The following is a 23,284-nucleotide window of genomic DNA, read 5'->3' as shown; positions in this document are numbered from 1 at the left end:
GAACATGGATTAATGTACATGGGGACAGCAATTAAATCAGGCAACTAGTGGCAATTAAAACAAATGTGAAGAATATCATATTATTGCCAAACAATTTCTGTCCATGTTCCTCAGGAAGTTATTAAACAAATAAGAAACTTATTTTTACTTGTATAGGTAAACCCCAGGCTAAATATCTCAGGTACAACCTAATACTCTGAATCTGGGACCTAAATTAGCTTATGACTCTGTCGTCAGAGTTAAATAACGCTCTTTAAATTAACTATACAAAAGGCAAAACATCTCCCAGCTTAAACTGTACAAATACTTTCAGGTACATTCATATTTACCATAAATATCGAGGGAACAGTTGTTTAGACCTCTTGCACCCTTTAAGAGACATAATTATTCAGCTCTAAATAAATCTATTTGTTCCATAATCTATAATGCGTTGCTATCCGCTAAATAAAAACTGCTAATGACGTATGAGATTGAGTGGGGTTAAGAACCCCTCAGAAGAGGATATCTGGTCGAGTGGAAAGTGGTTAAGTCCTCAAGGAAATGTGTTTAAGGATTACACCAGATGGTATTTAGTACCAGTTTGATTTAATGAGATTTACCCATCTACTTCAACATTGTGTTGGCGAAATTGGGATAAAAGAGTTTATTTCTCCCACATTTGATGAACAGGTCCTAAGATATCCATCTTCTGGTGAGAAGTTCAAAATCTACTTGAGGATATAGTGCAAATAAATATCCATTTGACCTCCTGGTTGGTTCTCCTTGGTCTACTTATCTCTAATATGGATAGATGCTCTGATAAATTTGCATTCCATATTCTATATGTAACCAATTTAAATGTATGTATTTTCTTAAATTTTCACATGGTTTGATTCACGTAGCGCTTGATTCCAATATGATTTTATTGCATTAAGAATGTTGGTTTGATATACATATTTATGTTTAAACCCCTTAGAGACACAATCCAGCTCTGTTCTTTTACTGTGTGTTTTTTTTAATCTTTATTTATAGGGTATAAGTAGTAACATCCCTGTGAACAGCAGCAGAGGATTCTATCTCTTGGCACAATCATCTTTCTAAATATACCAATTCAAGCTGGATTGAAAGTTATAGCCTAAAATGTTTCACTTTTAAAGGAAGACACAGATTACATGCTTAAATTTGCATTTACTTTGCTTTATTATATTGTCAAATAATCAACATTTCAACAATGTCATTTTTTAAGTAAAAGGTTTTAAAAAGAAGGAACATATAAAACTACTACAACTTTGCTTAGTAATTCTCCGTAAAATGCTGACAAATAAAGCGGCAGGTGATGTTTCTCTCTTACTTGTTGCCAATCTAGAATGTGATTCTTTCTGATGTCCAAAACGCATATAACTCCTTAAAGTATTCATTAACAGTTCAGACAAATATAAATGTCCGAAGAGATGTCAATATTCTGTCACATGAAACGGTAGCGCACCTGAGCCAGGCTAATGTTTTTTTCTCTTTAGGTGTTCCAATAGGGGGTAATGGTCTTTGTATCAGCATATGTAGGGCAGCACTGTGGCTAAGTGGTTAGCACTTCTGCCTTACAGCACTGGGGTCATGAGTTCAATTCCCGACCATGGCCTTATCTGTGAGGAGTTTGTATGTTCTCCCCGTGTTTGTGTGGGTTTCCTTCAGGGGCTCTGGTTTCCTCCCACACTCCAAAAACATACTGGTAGGTTAATTGGCTGCTATCAAATTGACCCTAGTCTCTCTCTGTCTGTGTGTGTGTATGTGTTAGGGAATTTAGACTGTAAGCTCCAATGGGGCAGGGACTGATGTGAGTGAGTTCTCTGTACAGCGCTGCGGAATTAGTGGCGCTATATAAATAGATGATGATGATATGTAATGTAAGAACCTGTCATAACTTGCTGGTTTTCTACTGGCTGGAAGGGAATGTCACTTGGACATTGCCTCTGTGTACAGCAGAGATACTCTGGGGGTCTTCTTGCTGACCTCACAGAATGAGGAACAGATATGTAGCTAATCTTTGAGAATATGTTTTGCCATAGGGTGCTTTGAGAATAACAATACATGTTCTGTGCTTGTCTGCTTCACTCCCTGGGCCACTGATACATTTTACAGAAGGTTTTAGTTCATACTTGCCTACTCTCCAGGGCCCTCTTAACAACAGTTGGGGCCCCCGGGCAAAGCAGTGCACCGGGGCCCCTATATATATAAAAAAAAGAAAGAATATATTTTGGGCCCTGCAGCCCAAGGGGCCCGTCAGAGGCAGCGAGAGACAAAAGTTCCTGAAAAGAAGAAGAAGAAAATACTTACCTTGCTCTCAGCTGGCGATCCGGCTCCCTCCATGGTCTCCTCCTCCGTGCTGCGCTCTGCAATGGATGTCGGGCGGGCATGATGACGTCACGCCCGACATGCACTGCGAGCGCAGCACGGAGGAGGAGACCAGGGAGGGAGCTGGATCGCCAGCTGAGAGCAAGGTAAGTATTGTCTTCTTCTTTTCAGGAACTTTTTTTTTTTAGCTGCCTCTGATGGGCCCCTTGGGCTGCAGGGCCCCTGGGCACCTGCCCATCGTGCCCTATGGAAGAGACGGCCCTGCTACTCTCCCGGAAGGCTCCCGAATTTCGTGGAGTCCTCACAGACTCCCGGTAGAGTAGGCAAAGCTCCCGCATTTGCCGAAATTAATGACATTGAATGTAGGGGACGGGGCTTAATATCGTCATTATTGCTCTGCCCCCTCTATTCAATGCCGTGAATTTTGGCTTTTTATAGTGGGGACGTGGCTATGGTGACGCGACAATGTCACCACTCCCTCCTCCTACCCCGTGTCACATGACTTCTCCTCCGGGGGAGAAATCTTAAAGGTTGGCATGCATGTTTTAGTTATGATTTATTTGGTACATTCTACAAAATGACAGCTAGAATCTTATTGGTTGCTATAGGCAACATCTCTACTTTTTCAAACCCGCAGTTTCGTAAATATAACCCCATGAAGTGGCAGAACTACCATTGGTGCAGCAGGTGCAGTGCATCGGGGCCCATGGAGACAATGGAGCCCGCAGAGGGTCAGGGGCCCTGGCTCCCTCCTCCCCAACCAGGGGCCCACAGCTTGCTAGTTCCGCCTCTGCCCCCATGTCTCAGCTCAGGATTGCTGTAGTCATGCACAGGTGACTTGGTGTACTTGGCTCTGTCAGTAATTAGCAATTACCCTATCTGTTTCCACAGACAGAAATCCTCAAAATGAGCCATTGCGGTGCGTGGAAACTAGAGTTAAGAAACACTATTTTAAAGGGTGGTGGGGTCATGTAACCGAGTTGTGTTTTATATCTTCACACAGTCCAGAATGGGGTCAATATATGGAAAGAAGCAGCAGTGTTGTCCAGATATTGCCCTAGCGGAACGTGTGCAATTATAAAGTGACGATTTGCACCAGGTAACATTATGAAAGCTTTGGTGCAATCTGTATTTCTTCATTTTTAGCTAGAACAAATAAACCAAAGTCTTGAATATTTTAAAAATAACCTATTCAGAATAGGGAGCATATATATAGGACTTAGTGGTTTGAAGGGATCATTTAGTGAAGAGCTTGCCACCGCTAATTTTTGCTAGAGCACCTCTCACAGCTGACCCTCCAGTAAATAAGTAAACATGTCTTTTAGCTGCCTACCATCTCATCTTTGATGTCCTGTGCTGCATTTGACTTCATTTAAAAAGCTATTGACACACTTCAGAAACTGGGCTGAACTTCAAAATATTTTGGTTTCATTTAGAGCAAAAAGGGGGGGGGGGATTGGAAGGAGTTGGCCTGTCTCCAATTAAGCGTCCCGAGCCTAACTCATCTGGACAATCATGGCTTGTAAAGGAATGAATGCATCTTTTATAGACCTTAACACCCAAAAGAAAAAATACTCTAGGTTTAAAAGTGCAAAGGAAAGTCCATCCGTACGGAGTGAATTCAAAGAGCAGACTCTTCCTTGTGATGCTCCTTAGATATTTCAGTTGTGATCTTATGGTGTCAGGTATGGGGAATTTATTAAGAAACTACTTTCTACTGCTTGTGTCTCTATCCATTGCCGACCCGTCCTTCGCTGATGGGAGCAGTCTTAGAAGTCCCTACCTGGAGGTAAGCCTGGCACACTACGTTTACTTTAATTTGTTCTATCTATTTTGTACAGTACGTAGTGTAGCAGATTTGCTTGCTGCTTTCATGTGCTATTTTGACCTGCAAAATATTATCATATGACTAGTGAAATGTGTTAAAGTTGGCATTTTGTATATGTAATATGTAAGTTTACAATCAAGAAGATGTAATAAACATATTCAGAGAGCCCCAGGCAGTATGAAATTCCCCACTAAGTGTTGTCAGCATAATGAAGGTACATGCTATGTAAGGGGGCCAAGTGCAGTCTATTAGTAGCAAATATACACTGGGCTAAAGACATTTTATTACAATATATTGTGGAAAATAATAAATTATATTTTTAAAAACATATTTGCTTTTTTTTAGTTACTATTTGTAAAAATATGTTTCTCTTTTGAAAACTTGTTAAGTCTGTGCCCATAGTAAAAGAGGCACCCGACTGTATTCTGAGCTTAGTTTGCTGAAACGTTTGGTGATTTCCCAGGAAAGTTGTGTTTCGTTATGTTAGTGAAGGAGTGTAATTATAGTTCATCTTACTTATTTATCTCCTGAGTATTGCAAATGATTTCCTGCTACATTCCCAGGCTTGAAAACATTTCATATGAAAGATGTTTACCAGTAAGAGCTCCTGAGCTGGCCCCAAGACGCTTTGTCAAAGCTGAAAATAGGCTATTTTGTGTCTTGTGATAGTTTTTACAAGCATGTGTATTATAGCACAACAAGGGCACAAGTAAGAGAAAACAGGTGTCTGCCGAGTTCTTGTAAATAATTGTGTGTGGAAATTTAGTTCCCTTAAGAACTGCAAATGTTAAGCAAGTAAAGGATCAAAATAAATAAAATCTTGAGGCTATTCCTGATCATGAGATGATTTGCAGAATACATCAGTACTGTATGTGTGGTAGAACAGGTTACTGATCTGCAGATCTCTAGAAAGAATATTACAATGGAAGTCACAGATAGTTTTCCAAATATATATAGTTTCTAAAGTATATATCTTTACATTTAAATTTGCCCAGTTCTGTATGAACATTTAAAACTTTTTAAATTATATTGGTGATATGTGCATAATTTTAGGTGTGTAGAATTTTTAAAATATTGAGTAAATATTAATTATTATTATTACACAAACTAATTATTATTGAGCAGTAAATCACTAAATGCTCAAAACACACTGTCCATATCACGTAATAAATCAGTTTAAACATACATCATTACCAGATATATTTAATATTGTGTCAGTCTTGACCTAATACAATATCTCAAGATTTTCGTTAACAGGACCGAAATAATTAAAGACTTTTTCTTTTATAGAGATTCAAGCGTCAAATCCGTGCAACAAAAACAGAGGTAAGTGGTGAACAAAACAGACCTTTGTTGCTTTTAGAAAACGTTTTATTGACAAGTTAAACCATATTTATCCTCTGAAACTTCTGGGAACGAGTGTTATCTTTTGAGCATGGGATTTAAAGAGAAAATAAACCTAAACACTAAGAGTTTATATCTTTTCATAAAGGGTGGATTGTACTGCCCTACATTTTTCCCAGTGTTGGACTAACTCATTAATTAATTTATCAGTTAGCTGTTAGGTTTCCATATTTCGGTGAAATTCATCCCAGTCAATAAATATAAATATAATTATATATATATATATATATATATATATATATATATATTTGGGATGAATTTCAGGGATGATGGATATTGAGATATATATATATATATATATATATATATATATATATATATATATATATATATATATATATATATATATATATATGTCATTTAGAGGATCATGTGGTGGTTGTGGTTGTTTCATTTACCTGTTTGCATAATTGTAGCCATCAATATCCATCATTCTAGAATCTAATATGGTCTGAGCAAAAGTATTTACATTTTTTTAGTTATTGTAATTTTATAACAAATAAAGGGACATAAGAATATTACGGAGGACTTCATAGTGCAGTAGAAGACAATATAATAATTAGACATATACCATGTATATTAGAAGATAGATGACTAAACCATATTGATAAACCCAGCAGCTATTGTAGATATGTGAAAACATTTTGTAGCTAAAGGTAAGGTCAAAATCAGGTGTTACATTTGATCCACAAAGGCGGGCCACAGGGTTCAGATGCCCCGCAAAGGCGGGCCACAGGGTTCAGATGCCCCGCAAAGGCGGGCCACAGGGTTCAGATGCCCCGCAAAGGCGGGCCACAGGGTTCAGATGCCCCGCAAAGGCGGGCCACAGGGTTCAGATGCCCCGCAAAGGCGGGCCACAGGGTTCAGATGCCCCAACCAAGGCGGGCCACAGGGTTCAGATGCCCCTACCAAGGCGGGCCACAGGGTTCAGATGCCCCACCAAGGTGGGCCACAGTGTTCAGTTGCTGTTCTACTAACACTTTTTTCTCCACTATTTTCATGGGGTGGCTAAATATAAGGTCTGTAGCATCAATATTTTCATTACCATAGATGTCTTGTGCTAAAAGTTTTCAGAGCTAACGATATAAAACTGAGATTTTCGGGAAATTGCCTGCTTTTTCAATGGTCCAGGTGGTCTCCCTCTAATTCGGGAGTCTCCCAGACATTTCAGGAGAGTATATGAGCTGCAGACAACAATGAGGATCATTTCTGACTCAAGACATGTTAATACTTCTTACTATTGTAGCCAGTCTTGATATGGTTGCCTCCAACAAGAAACTTAATAATGATCATTTATGAAACTGGAAAACTGCTGGCCTGCATCGGCCTAGTTTTGTGCTTACGCACCTGATTTTGTACAAGGTACATGGAAAAAATGTCCTAGCACACATGAGGGCCTCATTTTAAGCCAACATGCAAACATGAGATTTCCCTTTGTGGAACAAAATATATCATTGAGATTGAAGGGTTGGAGGGGGCCCATTCACAGGGATGATGCCTGTTTAGCACACACCCTGCGTTCCCTGGCAATAGAACTTGATTTTTCCACCTGCTCAGGGGTGGCAGAGATCGGTTGCTCCTATACTTTCAATGTGGCGCTTTTTGCATTTTTTTTGCACAGTTTATTCCAGAAAAATCATTCCTAATTTAAAATAAATAATAAATCACAGTGGCCTAGTGGTTAGCACTTCTGCTTCACAGCACTGGGGTCATAAGTTTGATTCCTGACCATGGCCTTATCTGTGTGGAGTTTGTATGTTCTCCCCGTGTTTGCGTGGGTTTCCTCCGGGTGCTCCGGTTTCCTCCCACACTCCAAAAACATACTAGTAGGTTAATTGGCTGCTTACAAATTGACCCCAGTCTCTCTCTCTCTGTGTCTGTCTGTGTGTGTATGTTAGGGAATTTAGACTGTAAGCTCCAATGGGGCAGGGACTGATGTGAGTGAGTTCTCTGTACAGCGCTGCGGAATTAGTGGTGCTATATAAATAACTGATGATGGTAATGGTGTACAATAGTGACACAAGTATTAAGGCCGATATCCACCCATTCTCATGATTTATCTAACCAAGCATCATTTTAGGTTAAAAACTGAAATTAATGAAGGATAATGTCCTAAACTGAAGGTAGATTCTACTCTGCCCACCATATGCATCGCCAGCTGAATCAATGTTGCCGCCATATAGATAGAGAGCGCTTCTGGCAGATACAGAAACTGTAATGTGTACAGGAGATGGATGAAAAGGCACATTCACACAAATCAAAACACTATGCCAGGGGCACATTTTTCCCAGTATGTACATGACCTCCAAATTAGTGGTACTTATGTATTTGCAGTAGAGTCAGGTAGTTACTGCTGAGACAGCAGAGCTATCAGAACGACCGCTTCAGCTTCCAACAATTAAACTTTAAAATTGCAGATTTACGTGGACAATTTTACCCACACAAAATAGAAACTAAGTGAATTATAGTCAGTTTTGATTATAGTGCCCATTAAGTAGTTTTATGATGCAAGTACAGAAATATGGCATTTTATAAATATCCCAGCATGTATACCACTCAGTAGGGACATTATGCTACGCTGCTAAACGGGGCTTTTACTCTTGGCATCCTGCACGCGTACACTTTCATGTTCCCTGATTAAAAGTTACCTCTTGCAAAGATCTCTGCTCCCCTCAGCTAAGAGGAAACATCTCAGGAATGTTAGGTGGACAGGATGTTTACACAACAACTCTGTGGTCCTTGCCTGCTGGGGAAGGGTATAAAAGTCCCAATCATTGATGTGTCCCAAAATACCACTGTCCCTGTTGAATAAACAGAAGCGGAATGTGCTGAGTGACAAGCATCACAGAGCCGTCATTGCTCCTGCTCATTTTTTTTATCAGATCCAGGGGATGCATTATGTTGACAACATTCCTCATGACCACTTTGAGAACAAATAGTTAAGTCGTGGAACTTATTAATTGAAGGATAGATTAAACTGGGCAGAACTGTGGCACGGTGGTCAGCATTGCCGCGGTGCAATGCTGAGGTCAGGAGTTTGGTTCTACCCAGGGTGCTATCTGTCTATAATTTGTATGTTCTCCCCGTGTTTGCGTGGGTTTCCCTCCGGGTGTTCCGGTTTTCTCCCACAGTCCAAAAACATACTGGTAGGTTAATTGGCCCCCGGCTTCAATTGACCATTGAGCTTGTGTGTGTGCTTTTGAATTTAGACTGTAAGCTCCAATGGGCTAGGGACTGAGATGAATGATGCATTTTCTATATAGACCACTGCGTAATATTGTGGCACTATCTAAATAAACTAAATTAAATAAATACATCTAAAGTACAAGTTATTACACTCTGAAAGTGAGCTTGTAACATTTACATATACAAGGAAAAAGTGATTATATTGTGAACAGAATATAGAATCTGGGACATTAGCGGCTAACTAAATGGTGTACATAGAAAATGGTGCTGTAAGCGGTAGAAACCAATCATATTGTAGTTCTCATTAGGGTGGTGTCACGTGGCAGCAATTGAACTGTGCACTTATTTAGATGAAAAAGACCAGAATCCATATGAGCTGCAACCCCACTGTCTGACCACACAAGACTGTTAATAGTAACTTTCTCCTTTAAAGTTACATTACTACCTCAGTGGCAAAACAATACAGTATTCCTGTCTAAAATGGCTGTGGGGGGACTGACCAATCATAAGGTGCATTCTCTAATTGGGGCTTCTGACTGGTTCTCCCATTCACACTCCTTTTCCCTATTTTTACGCAGCCTCAAACAGACCCAGTTTATGGCCGGATGAACCACTGAACTCTTGGCGAAAATGCTCCTGGGAAGGGGAAGGAGGAGGTTAGGATATAGATGGTAAAGCTTTGCTACCTAGTGCCTTGTGTACTATATAGTTATAAAGAAGAATGTGGGTAACAATCTTACCCCATTTACCAAGGGGAGAGCAGTAATAGCAGTATGCTATACCCTATGCTCTATCCTGGGCATACTTCCTCCAAAGTGTACAGCAGGAAAGCTGAGAGTTATAGAGAAACCCGGGCCCAGAGTGAGCTCACTACGCCGACAGTTTGACTCCCCGGATCAGACTGCATTATGCTCAGCTATGAACAGCTTCCACCAAAACTCAGAGCTGTCCTGCTGTATAACTTGTTGGAAGGAAGTCTGGAAGAGAGCATAGTGCAGAAGGAGTTACCCCAATTTTGTTTTTCACATAATGCACTATGTAATAAATCAATTAAATGACAGAGTGTATCGTGTTCTACCTACCTCGACGCACTGACCTGTGAAAAAGTACCAACCTGTACCAGAACACAATGCAAGACCTCCTTACCGGTAAAGAGGAAACACAAATGAATATCTGGGATGGCCTAGCTGATCGTGCTCAGAATGTTTAGCTGGGATAAGGCACCTCTCTGCCCAACCTGGTTACTCTGGCCTGGACAGGGGGACTACAATTTTCCGCAGCAGAAACGTATCCCACAAGGTCACCTTACTCGCGTGGATGCGAGGGAAAGCCAGAACCATCACCAGGGATGGCAGAAGATCCCTTGATCGTAATTCACTCATCTATACTGCTACACCTGCCAATGAAAAACACAGAATAAATCCTCCCACAGTCTGCAACCCTACCCTAACTAAACCTGACATCCCACTGAATAACAGGTACAAAATGCAATAGAATACAGTACAGCCAAAGCAATAGCTCACACAGTGCAGGTAAACAGTGAAAAATAATCAATGATCAAGGGTTACTCACCTCAGTCTACCTGTAATGGGGGCCTGATTGAGGTTCCCAGGGAAGAGAATACACACCACCGTGCAGAAATTGGAGAGATCAGAGATGAAGCTTAATCAAGGGATCCCTACCTGCTCTCCAACATGAAGGCGAGTCTGTCCCCAACACTGGGCACCTCTTCTCAATAGAACCTTGTGACAGGTCTGCTTTTATATTTAGCAGTGGAGCATTGTCGATTTGGTTTTCCACATCAGGTACAGGAGATTGGTGGAGATTTACATGTAGTACTTTTCAGCATCTGATATTAATCCTTTACACAGCAAACTATTAAACCCATATACAATAAAGTTCACTTCCTCATTCATGTATATTTTTAGGCAGGACTGTGTCTATAACAAGGCAAATTGAGGCAGTTGTCTCAGCAGGTTGCGGAGGGAATCAATATATAGGGAGTTAGGTATCAAAAGTTATTATTTCTACCTTCTTTGTAGATGCCATATTAAATAGAGTGGCAATATCTTCCTTTATACTGTATACTATACAGTGGTATGGTCGGGCACATCTGTTCTTTGGATGTAATAGATGTCTGGGGTCATCATCATATATCATATTTAAAACATGTTTTGATTGCTATACCACTTGTAGCCTGCAGGTAGAGCAGAATATGGTAGAATATTAATATATTGTATAAATCAATTGCTGTTTGAGTCTGCAGTTTGTATATATGTGAATATTATATGTATAAGAATAAAAGTCATGCTTTGCCTTTAAAAGTGGTCAAAAACAAGTTAAATAGAGAGAAGGAATAGGGGATTTTATCTGTAAGGTGCTGCTGCATACTGTGGCAAGATCGTATTGGGGTTGCCGCCCTCTGGGGTGGACGGTTGCCCTTCAGCCAGATAAATCACAAATCCAGTGTTTTAGGTTCAATAGCCTCAGCTAGTTTTATTCACCAGCTTGCAAATATAACAAATTATAGACAAAATCCTAGCCATCTGGCTACTAACTAATACAGAGGTATTCCCCCTCTAGAGTGAGGAACCTAGTGTCCCTCACTTAAACCAAACAATGGCACTCACAGATCAGAGTTGCAGTGTCTTTCAGCAGCCATCTGACCTCCTCCCCAGACATTGAGAGAGTGAGTGAACTGCCTAACAGCCTTTTACAGGCAGCACACAGGTGCAACTCCTTATTAGTCTGCTGAGAGACTGGCAGACCAGGAGACCCAGACTGGGTCTTTTGTATGGAGCCCACCTTTCTCTCTCCATACATAACACCAGAGACCCTTACCATATTTTCCAACAACTGGACAAACACTTTGAGAAGCTTTTACTCTGACACAATCTCTCTGGTGTTTTATAATACAAATGACAGGAATCTAGGTCTTATATACCTGTCGTTCACTTATTTACCAGCACTTCTGTCACAATACATATAGGGAACATTTTATAAAAGCAGGTAAACTGCTTGACAAAATACCCTACATTTAGTGAATCTGCACTGTCAATTATTCTACACCAGGTCTGACCTACTGGATGTCAGACGCCGTCCCCGCTGATCTCCTGTCAGACGGGGAACAGACGTCTGATCTCCCTGTCGGCCGCTCCGGGACTTCACTTCCGGGTTCTCGGGCGCATGCGCCCTGTCCTCTGTCCCGTTGCTAAGCAACGGGACGCCGCTATCCCACGAGGTTCCGCCTCTTCCTCTCCGCCAATCTGTGCATCCAGACCTCTATTTAAACCTGTCTCTGGCGCCATTAGGGTGCCAGAGTAACAGGTTCACCACCAGTGTTCCTGGCTTCCTCATTCTCCATACTCCTGAGTATCCTGCTTCCTGATTACCTGTTGTGACTTCGGCTTGGCGACTATTCCTTTGGATTACCCTCTGTACCTGATATTCCTGATTGCTGTGACCCGGAATCGTCTGACCTTTCTACACTACACTGGTGACTGGCTAATAGGACCGCGACCTGCGTGCCCTGTGCAGCAAAGTCCAAACCTCCTTGCGGGGGTCCCTGATGAACACCAGGGGCATGTTAGACTCCGCGCCTGTTAGACCAGTTGTGCTAATACCGGTTAGTGTTTACTCCTCTCCAGTATCCCTAGGCCTACGGCCTGACACTGGACAAATACCTTAACCCCTTCATGAGTGGTATGTTGTTCTCCTCTCCAGTATTCCTAGGCCTACGGCCTGACACTGGACAAATACCTTAACCCCTTTATGAGTGGTATGTTGTTCTCCTCTCCAGTATTCCTAGGCCTACGGCCTGACACTGGACAAATACCTTAACCCCTTTATGAGTGGTATGTTGTTCTCCTCTCCAGTATTCCTAGGCCTACGGCCTGACACTGGACAAATACCTTAACCCCTTTATGAGTGGTATGTTGTTCTCCTCTCCAGTATTCCTAGGCCTACGGCCTGACACTGGACAAATACCTTAACCCCTTTATGAGTGGTATGTTGTTCTCCTCTCCAGTATTCCTAGGCCTACGGCCTGACACTGGACAAATACCTTAACCCCTTCATGAGTGGTATGTTGTTTATGTTTTTCTGCTGTTTTGCCATCAGTGGAAATAACTTTTATTTCTAATTTAGCAGATTTTGTATTGTTGGCATATTGGAATAATTTATTTGATTTTGTGGGCATTCCAAAACCAGACAAAATCACACACAGTTGTTCACTTTACTGCTGCTTTTTATTAATGCTACTAGTACTATTTTCAGCAGTAAATTATTGGATCTAAGATGGTCTTCTAATAGCTAATGTAGCAATTCTTATTATCCACTTTGCTGGGATTTCTCATTATTGCCTGATTCATCTCTTCCTCTTCTAAGGGGTGATGGGAACTTCTACATGTTTCTATGTGAATGTTGTGAATTGCCTTTTCATAGTTAGGTTTAGTGGCTGTTTAAATTAAGATCATGCCAAAATAGGTCATCATTCCTTATATACATTTACCTATGAAGAAAAACAGACAATAGAAAATAGTATTACATCTGAACAAAAATATTCATTTTATATTTATTTTCTATCATCGTCATCATTTGATTCATATCAAAACGTTAAATGGAAAATTATAGATACGGTAAAATGTGTTCAGGTATTTAATATAATGGGAGCAATTTACAACTATATATTTAAAAGGTTTAATAACTTTACAATATTATTTAATATTTGAAATTATATAAAATCTTGTTAACTAGCTCACTTTAGGCAACTTACCTGTGTATGACTATCTTTAACAGCGCTGGAACGCTTAGTGCAATGTCCTTCTGTATATTTAGATTTATAGAGGTATCCGTACCATCTAAGGAGCATGTTACCTTTTTCTCCTAGTTAGAAATGAATGCTATCAATTTATAGCTAACTAATAACAAAATATCCTGCATTGAGGAACGAACAAGATTTTTTCGAACAAGAGTTTTAAACTGAACTAAAAATCTCATTTAACGATGGAACAATGTGGTTCCAATCCTGCAGTGTGTATGCACTCTGCACTATTGAAACGACAGTTTAGCTATAAGTAGGAGGTGCAAGGTGTTGTGTAGTAGTGTGAGATTCTCTAATACTTACACATGTATCTCCAAGCTTGTTGCTCTCCACCGATCACCAAATAATCAAACGAGTAATGGGGGCGGCGCTCACAACACCCAAGTCTTGAACACCCACATAACTGGGAGTGCTGAGGCGCACCTGTAGATGAAGCTGCTGGTGTATCTACAAGTGTTATGTAGCAGTGATCTAATGAATGAATGTGATGGAGAAGATCTGCTATGTGGAAAAGTGACGGATCCAGTGCTGTAAAGTGAACTTGTAGATAGTGATCTGTTGTAACAATTGTTGGGGACAGAGCAGCGAGTTGTAGCACTAGACCCGCAGTTGGATCTACCCCTTCCTCGGTGTAACTGCTGGACCGGGAATCTGATGGGAGCGGGTGGAGTAGTGTGACTGCTTCCCCACGACACTGTCTGTAGCAGGGCTCCTTGTAAAATTAAATTCATTATAGCTTTCTTTTAAGGGGTATATCATTGACAGCAAAATACATACTTGCTTCAATTTGGTGCTTTTGCTGTTTAAGGTTTTGATCTATTGTTTAAAGATATTTTCAGGAATTTGTATATAAGTGTGTATGTTACGTGTCAAAACTGCAGCAAGAGCAATTTTTTTATGTACACATAATGGTATGTGACTAAATTTATATTCATTGTTTTTGTGAAGTAATTCCATTTGGTTAAAGCACTGACAGTCCAATCCTTTACAATAGAGCCAAACCTGCCGCCGTTCTTTGTGCGCTGTGCCTGGCACATCTGCGCTGTGGTCCCCTGTACGGACTGGCGGGGTCAGTGACACTTACCCACTATAAGGATCCACATCTCTATCTGTACTCCTGTCATTCTCCCTCCTGTCAGATGGTTATGACTGGCTAGTCCATTGATACAAGTGAAGCAACCAATTCCAAGAATCCAGAGTCTATAGTATGTATGCATGAATCGTCCTACTGATCGGGACTCCAGTCTGACGATTCATGACGATATCATATAGTTTGACATTTTCTGTAGTGTGTCCACAGCCTTACCATCCACCCTGCTTTTGACCTTCCCATAACCTGAACATAAGCCTTTCATCATCATCATCATCATTTATTTTATATAGCACCACTGATTCCTCAGCACTGTACAGAGAACTCACTCACATCAGTCCCTGCCCCATTGGAGCTTACAGTCTAATTTCCCTAACATACACACACATACAGACCGATGGTCAATTATGATAGCAGCCAATTAACTTACTAGTATGTTTTCGGAGTGTGGGAGGAAACCGGAGCACCCTGAGGAAACCCACACAAACATGGGGAGAACATACAAACTCCACACAGATAAGGCCATGGACGGGACTTGAACTCATGACCCCAGCACTGTGAGGCAGAAGTGCTAACCACTGAGCCACCTTTAGTCCGTCTCCAAAACAGTGCTGTCTGTCTTGACCTTTGGACTGTTTCCGACTACACCTGTGACTTTTCTTATTGTCTCCTGTTCTGTACACTCTCAGCTTCTGCCTACTTGGGTTGGCCTTCTGGTGCTTCACAACTAAACCCATTATCACCGTGCAAGGTTCTTGTTGAAGTCCAGACTCTCATTAGACTCATGATGGAATTTGGAATTCCACAACACTTGGAAAGCCACAGGTTTCCTACCTTTCCTAAAAAATATCTCCCTAATCCCTCGAGAGCCAGAGGGAACCGTAGTTCAGAATTCCACATGTCTTTCAGAATTTGGACAAGTAGACAAAATTTTTCCAGTGGCACGTCTTTAATTAAGTCACATTTAAGGAAGCAGGTGTTTAAAGGCTTCCTGTGATGCCGGTGAAGTACATTTCTTTATGGAGAGATGTCTGAGAGCTAAAACATATGGACTATGAAAGAAAAGGGTGATTATTTCATTGCTTCTAAAAAGGTAAAACAGTAGCGGAAATATATCATTTTTTATTCGGTTCATGATTTTCAGCTATTTTGAGATTCTGTTCAACTTTGTGCTGAAAAAAGGAAAAGGAAATGAACAAAATTCAAATGTTTTCGTATTACCATGGTCTAAAGATGGGGTTTCCATACATGTGCACAAGGCTGTATTTTTGAACTATGAAAATATTTGAAAAAAATGGGATTATATGTTTGCTAGCAGAGAGACACCTGTAGCAAAGCAACAAGAAGGTTAAGTTTATATATTTAAAAAAAAAAAAAAGTAGTTAGGGTGAGTCACATTAGTTACATTAAGAACTTCCAGTAACAGTCAAAGTGATAGTAAAAATATGGTTTTAGGGCCTGATTCATTAAGGATACTTGAGAAACTTCTTATTTCAGTCTCCTGGACAAAACCATGTTACAATGCAAGGGGTGCAATTTAGTATTTTGTTTTGCACATAAGTTAAATACTGACTGTTTTTTCATGTAGCACACAAATATCAACTTTAAATTTCAGTGTATAAATAAGCTATCAAGTATTTGTATGCTACATGAAAAAACAGTCAGTATTTAACTTATGTGCAAAACAGAATACTAATTTGCACCCCTTGCATTGTAACATGGTTTTGTCCAGGAGACTGAAATAAGAAGTTTCTCAAGTTAAGATCTTTAATGAATCAGGCCCTTAGTTCTAGGCAAATTGTATAAACCCCATTGCCAAGCACACAGGGAGGTAATTATCATGCATAGACCCTGATGTCAAGCAATCGCATTGCACATGCCCAAACAAAACAGGGATATAAAAGGGAGTGGACTAGGGATGCAGGGAGTTCTGAAGAAGGGATTTATATGAAAAAATGACATAAACAAAACACAGAAACATAGGATTTGATGGTAGATAAAAAACAGTTGCCCATTTTTTAAACTATGGTAACGTCAAACCCTATTTGATCCTTCGTTCTGTGTAAAAATGTCCTTATGTCTATCTGAGGCATGTTTAAATTGCTCTACTGTATTAGCCTCTACCACCTCTGATGGGAGGTTATTCCACTTACCCACTACCCTTACTGTGAAGTAATATTTCCTCAAATTTCCTCTGAACCTACTCCCCCCCCAGTCTCAGTGCATGTCCTCGTGTTCTAATACTTCTCTTCCTATGAAGAATGTTTCTCTCCTGCACCTTGTTAAAACCCTTGATATATTCGAACAATTCTATTATTTCCCCCCTGTCCCTTCTCTGCTCCAAACTACACATATTAAGACTGTTTAGTCTTTCCGGATAAGTTTTGTGCTGTAGGCCATACACCATTATAGTTGCCCTTCTTTGTACAGTCTCTAATATATTTATATCCTTCTGGAGATATGGCCTCCACAATTGAGCACAGTGTTCTAGATGAGGCCGTACCAATGATCTATATGGTGCCATTATTATTTATTTATTTCTGCTACTGATTCCTCTCCCTATGCAACCAAACATCTGACTCACCTCTCTCATTGCTTTGTTACATTACTTACCTGCCTTCAAGTCACCTGAGATAGTGACTCCCAGATCCATGACCTCCTCAGTAGTTTCCATTATAGTGTCGTTAACACTGTATTTAGTCTTTGGGTTTTTGAGACCCAAGTACATGATTTTTCATTTTTTGGCATTAAACTGTAGTCGACCATTCCTCTAGTCTACCTAGATCATCAATCATTTGTTTTACCCCTCCTGGTGTCTACCCTGTTGCATATCTTTGTGTCAACTGCAAAAACTCATACTTTCCCTTCAATACCATTTGCAATGTCACCAATAAAGATATTAAAAAGCACTTTTCCAAGTACAGATCCCTGGGGTACTCCACTGGTACCCGTTCCCTCCTGTGAATGCACTCCATTTACTATAACACTCTGTTTTCTATCCTGCAACCAAGATCTTATCCATTCAATACCATCTTAGAATCCAATCCCAAGCTTTCAAGTTATTTAACAGTCTGCGATGTAGGACAGTGTCATAAGCTTCAATAAAGTCTAGATAGGCTACATCTACGGCCCCTCCTTGATCTAATACTTTAGGCACCCAGTCAAAAAAGTCAATAATATTTGTTTGACATGATCTCCCCCCAGTTAATCCATGCTGTTTAGGATCCTGTAAGTTACTGAATTTTAGATACTCTGAAAGAAAGAGTTGTAATCAATTTCCCTACTACTGTTAGGCTCAATGGTCAGTAGTTGCTCGCCTCTTCCTTGCTTACACTTTTGTGCCGTGGGATTACATTTGCTCTCGTCCAGTCCTCTGGAATTACTCCTGTAGCTAGTGACTGATTGAATTATTCTGTTACCAGCACCCCTTTAAGCTCTTTTAGCATCCTTGGATGTATCCCATCTGACCCCGTTGATTTATCCACTTTCAGTTCTGTTAGGACCTTCTCCTCTGTAAATGCACTTGTATCTATCTCATTTTTATGAATATACTTGTAACTTAACTGCAGCCCCTTCCACTCTCTTTCTGTAGAGATGATCTTTGATTATTTTGTCTTCTTTCACTTATGTACCTAAAAAAAAGTTTTGCCACCTTTACCTACTGACTGGGCCATTTTCTCTTCAGCTTGTGCCTCTGCACATCTGATTACCTTCATAGCCTCCTTCTGTCTAACAAGATACACCTCTTTGTCTTCATTATTCTGAGTCTGCTTATATTTCCTAAAGGCCATCACAATACTTGCTACTTCTTTTACAAACCACACTGGCTTCCTTTTCCCTGTGCTTTTCCTAACCCTTTTGATACAAAGGTCTATTCATACTTGCCAACTTTTTGTAGTTGGCACCCGGGAGTCTCCCGGAGAGAGGTGGACGCATGTGGGGCGAGGCTCCGAAATTGCGGCATTTTGCACCCGCCCCCATGATGCAATGACGCAAATGCGGCAGTTTACAGAGGGGGTGTGGCCAGATGCCGCTATTCCTGGAGAATTGCAGCATTTTGGACCTAATTCTGCCCACTTCACTAGGAAGTGGGCAGATGCGGGAGACTGCCATACACTCCCGGGAGTCCGGGAGACCCACCCGAAATGCGTGAGTTTCCCGGACATTCTGGGAGAGCTAGCAAGTATGGGTCTATTGCTAGTATTCCACTTTTTAATTTTTCCCACCTCGCCTGCTCTCCTTTCATGGGCATCCAGACAGTGAAATGAAAATAAGAAAACTTTGGCCACGTTTACCGCTCTGATCTGCTCTGGGCTCTGCTTAGATCTCTGTACAATGACCATTTGCTCCCCTCACTACTTTTCTTCCTCTTTTGTTGCTGTTTTGGTGTGTTTTCATGTGTTGACAAGGACTTTATTAAATTAAATGGACTTTATTAAATAAAAGGGAGTCCCGATAACAAATGTATATCAAAACCACATGTGCCTATTTTGTCATTGAGCAGGAGTCCTGAATTAGATGAAAATCTTCTCAATGCACGAGAGACAGGCATCACAGCACGGTCATCAATACAATACTTGCTTACAACTGCAACATTCCTGAAAATAGTGTATTACTTTTACACAGTAACTGCATTTATAATAAAGTGTGTGTTTAATCGTAATGAATGTGTTTAATGTCTTCTAGCTGACCATCAGCAGCCTCTACATTCAGTCCACCATAGTCTCCCGCTATGCCTTTACCAAGGTGCAGTCCGTTATGTACAACCCTCACAATGAATCCAAGGAGGCGATCTTTGACTTGGAGTTGCCCAGCTCAGCATTTATGTCCAACTTCACACTGTAAGTAGATCACATTATTTTATGTGAACTAGGCTTAATTACAGGACAAACTGAACAAACAGCTATAAAAATGACTAGAGCTTAGCTAAATTTCTCTACTGTTTCATGTTAATATAGCCAGTGCTATGAATATATATTGGGAAATCATCATCACCATTTATTTATATAGCGCCACTAATTCCGCAGCGCTGTACAGAGAACTCACTCACATCAGTCCCTGCCCTTTTGGGGCTTACAGTCTAAATTCCCTAACACACACACACACACAGAAACACGCAAACACAGCCAGACTAGGGTCAATTTGTTAGCAGCCAATTAACCTACCAGTATGTTTTTTGGAGTGTGGGAGGAAACCCACGCAAACACGGGAAGAACATACAAACTCCTCACAGATAAGGCAATGGTCGGGAATTGAACTCATGACCTGGGTGCTGTAAGGCAGAAGTGCTAACCACTACGCCACCCTGCTGCCCATGAAATGCCATTTAGGATTCCATTGAGGTAATATCATCATCAGTTATTTATATAGCGCTACTGATTCCGCAGCGCTGTACAGAGAACTCACATCAGTCCCTGCCCCATTGGGGCTTACAGTCTAAATTCCCTAATATAGACACACACAGACCGAGAGAGACTAACTAAGGGCAATTTAATAGCAGCCAATTAACCTACTAGTATGTTTTTGGCGTGTTGGAGGAAACACACGAAAACACGGGGAGAACATAAAAACTCCTCACAGATAAGGCCATGGTCAGGAATTGAACTCATGACCCCAGTGCCGTGAGGCGGAAGTGCTAACCACTAAGCCACTTTCTCATGCAAACAGTAGGCTTAGTAACAGTGTGGTCCCTGTCTTCCAAATTTGTCTGGCATTGCACCATGTGGGGCACAAAACCGTTGTTCTTAACATTTTAGTGTTCATTGTTCAGCATGAAAACTTAATTACCAACTATAAACAAAATATAGAGCTTAAAAAAAAGACATTCGCGCTGCGAAATTGGTGGTGCTGTATAAATAAATGATGATGATGATTTTTGACAGTATTAAATGATATAGGATATTTTTTTTAGATTAAGAGCGTCTGCAGAAGGGCCATGTGTTCAATGACAACCAGGGTACTATTTGTGTGGAGTTTGCGTGGGTTTCCTCCGGGTGCTTCGGTTTCCTCCCACACTCCAAAAACATACTGGTAGGTTAATTGACAAAATTAACCGTAGTGTCCGTGTGATAGGGAATATGGATTGTAAGCTCCAGTGGAGCAGGAATTGATGTGAATGACTAAATATTCTCTGTAAAGCGCTGCATAATATGTAGATGCTATATACAATAACAGTTAATAAACACATTTGTGGGAGCATTAGACTGCTGGGGGTAAATGTATCGATCTGCGAGTTTTGAGAAGTGAAGATGTTGCCTAGAGCAACCAATCAGATTCTAGCTGTCATCTTGTAGAATGTACTAAATAAATGATAACTAGAATCTGATTGGTTGCTATAGGCAACATCTCCACTTTTCAAACCCGCCGGAAACTTGCAGCTTGATACTTTTACGCCCTTGACTGTTCCAGGAGTGTGCTAAACGCTGGTAATATTACTTGGTTGCTCTTTGTGTGCTTCTCTTATATGTTAGCGGGCATGTTTACTTTTTAAAGGGATCTTTGTGTTAGTTGCTGTGAAACTCGTGAGGCTATTTTTTAAAAAAAATATATTTTTCCTCAATCTTGATGGTTGGTGCCCAGTCTCTCTCTTCCTTAATTCCTAATAAGTAGTCCAATTAGACAAGGCTACCACTTAGACACAACTTAGGAAAAAACAGACGAAATTGGGACTCAGGATGTTGCTTTCGTCTGGGTCTCATCGCCAGGGGAAATAGAAAAACTCCAGTAATATCCTTGACATTTCAAATACAGTGTAAAATATTCAGCAACAGAATTAAATGTCTAGGAGCGAACTGGATAAAATAAATTATATTTTGGGTTATTTCCAGTTTCTAAGTGTATAAATATGTATCTGGCACAGAGAATTTAGAACAAGGTTATATTCTCTAGATTATTTGTTTTCAAAATGCATATACCGACACCTGTCTGGATGTGGAAGCTGTGGATGTGGAATGGCTAAATATAGTCCAAACTTGGTCTCCTAGGGAGATAAGGGGTTTAACATATAAATAAATATGAAATATAAATAATTGCAAAAGTTCTGTGTGATGGCACTGCCAATGCTTCCCAATGTGCCAGGGCACGGGCCGTCATTAAGTGCTCAGGTGCCTCATGTTATGTACCATATTCAGGGCCAGGAACCTATCAGAATGGTACAGGAGGGTACAGACGGGCAGGGCACAGTCGAACACCAACTCCGTGGAATGAGACCATGTTTGCACCCTGTGCCACCACATTAGTTATACTAGCGAATATGTTTTACTTATCCATTATTTATGTCATTCTAGAAAAGTGATTGGCAACTTGACATCTTCAAAATGATCGCACATTACCCTTAATTGTAAGGGTGATAAACAGCCAGAAAACTACCTGGGCATGCCCACATCACGCATCCCAAAATGCACCCACATGCTGCTCATTTCCTCCAAAATTCCACGACATGCCACCCAGACCTCCCATTTGCTTCAAAATGTCACCACATTCCCTAAGAACTCCTACTTGCCACAAATTGCCAATACAAGCCCTCATGTCTCACATGTACTCGAATACCCCCCCCCCACATGCCACTCAGATCTCCGTACATGCCCTCAACATGCCACTTAGACCTCTTCACGTGCCCCTCAGACCTCAGGCCCCTCTCATGGTCATAAGGTCTTCTCCACATGCCCCTTACACCTTCCTCACAAGCCTCATATGCCTCTCATACCACCCCCAGGTTTACATCTGGAGCTCTTGGCTGATGGAGGATTGCAGTGGTACAAGCACTGCCGGAGAGAGCCAGCACGCTGGTAGACTTTAATATATAGGGTTAAGTCCTATCTCTAGCTATTCTATGTTTAATAAATAGACTCGTATGTATGTACCCAAGATGTTTGATTCAAATTATCAGCCTCCAGAACTAAACACACATTGTCCCATTCCAGTGGCGGATCCAGGGGGGGGGGGGCGATCGGGGCGACCCTAGCAGACACTTGCTGCCGACGGCTGCACAGTATGTGCAGGTCCGTCCAGCCGTGACAGGCGGGGACAGTGTGCTGCCCCGCTGCTCTGACTGTGTTTAAAACACAATCAGAACAGTCGGGCAGCACACTGTCCCTGCCTGTCACGGCTGGACGGACCTGCACATAGTGTGCAGCCGTCGGCAGCCTAAGATGTTAGAAAGGGGCGGGGCCTAAATCGCCCCCAAAGCCCCCCTCCCCCTAAATCGCCCCGGGTACAGCACTTTTCTAGATCCGCCCCTGTCCCATTCCCTGCTGCAGAGATCCTTCCCTCATAGGGTCCTTTCTCAAAACAACACTATAATAATATCTGAGTATTCCTGCCCTGCCACTTCTACCACTACCAGATGCACAGTAATTTCTGCCATTAGTTCCTCTACGAGATTTAGTGTCCACTCTGGCATTGTCCATGCCTGTATATATTGGCCTCAATCACTCAACGTTTAGCGGCTTCTTTTGCCTAAACATCACCAGGCACTATAAGCACAGAATTTCTATGTCACAAGTGCTGATAATCTCTATGAAAGCTGCAGCTGAGTTTATACATGCAATCAGCGGTCCAAGGGGAAATTTAGATGTGTCGGTATGGAAAATGTAAGTGAATGGAATTTGATAGTTGCACAATCCAA

At 41.1% G+C, this 23,284-nt stretch overlaps 1 protein-coding gene across 3 annotated transcripts in view; it reads left to right on the top strand.

The window, feature by feature from the left end:
* ITIH6 (inter-alpha-trypsin inhibitor heavy chain family member 6) overlaps positions 1-23,284 on the top strand; it is a 59,723-nt gene that overhangs the window by 17,533 nt on the left and 18,906 nt on the right. For 2 of the 3 annotated variants that reach the window (XM_075184935.1, XM_075184934.1), the window contains exons 1-3: positions 3,662-4,117; positions 5,447-5,482; positions 19,345-19,499. In XM_075184935.1, coding sequence (XP_075041036.1) covers positions 3,974-4,117; positions 5,447-5,482; positions 19,345-19,499 — 335 coding nt within the window. In that variant the 5' untranslated portion in view covers positions 3,662-3,973. Of the gene's footprint in view, positions 1-3,661; positions 4,118-5,446; positions 5,483-19,344; positions 19,500-23,284 lie in introns of those variants that run through there. The other variant, XM_075184936.1, reaches the window with a different exon arrangement.

Source organism: Mixophyes fleayi, chromosome 9, assembly GCF_038048845.1.
Source record: "Mixophyes fleayi isolate aMixFle1 chromosome 9, aMixFle1.hap1, whole genome shotgun sequence".
Lineage (NCBI taxonomy): Eukaryota > Metazoa > Chordata > Amphibia > Anura > Limnodynastidae > Mixophyes > Mixophyes fleayi.
Note: the sequence above shows the minus strand (reverse complement) of the source record. Positions and strands in the feature narration are given on the sequence as shown.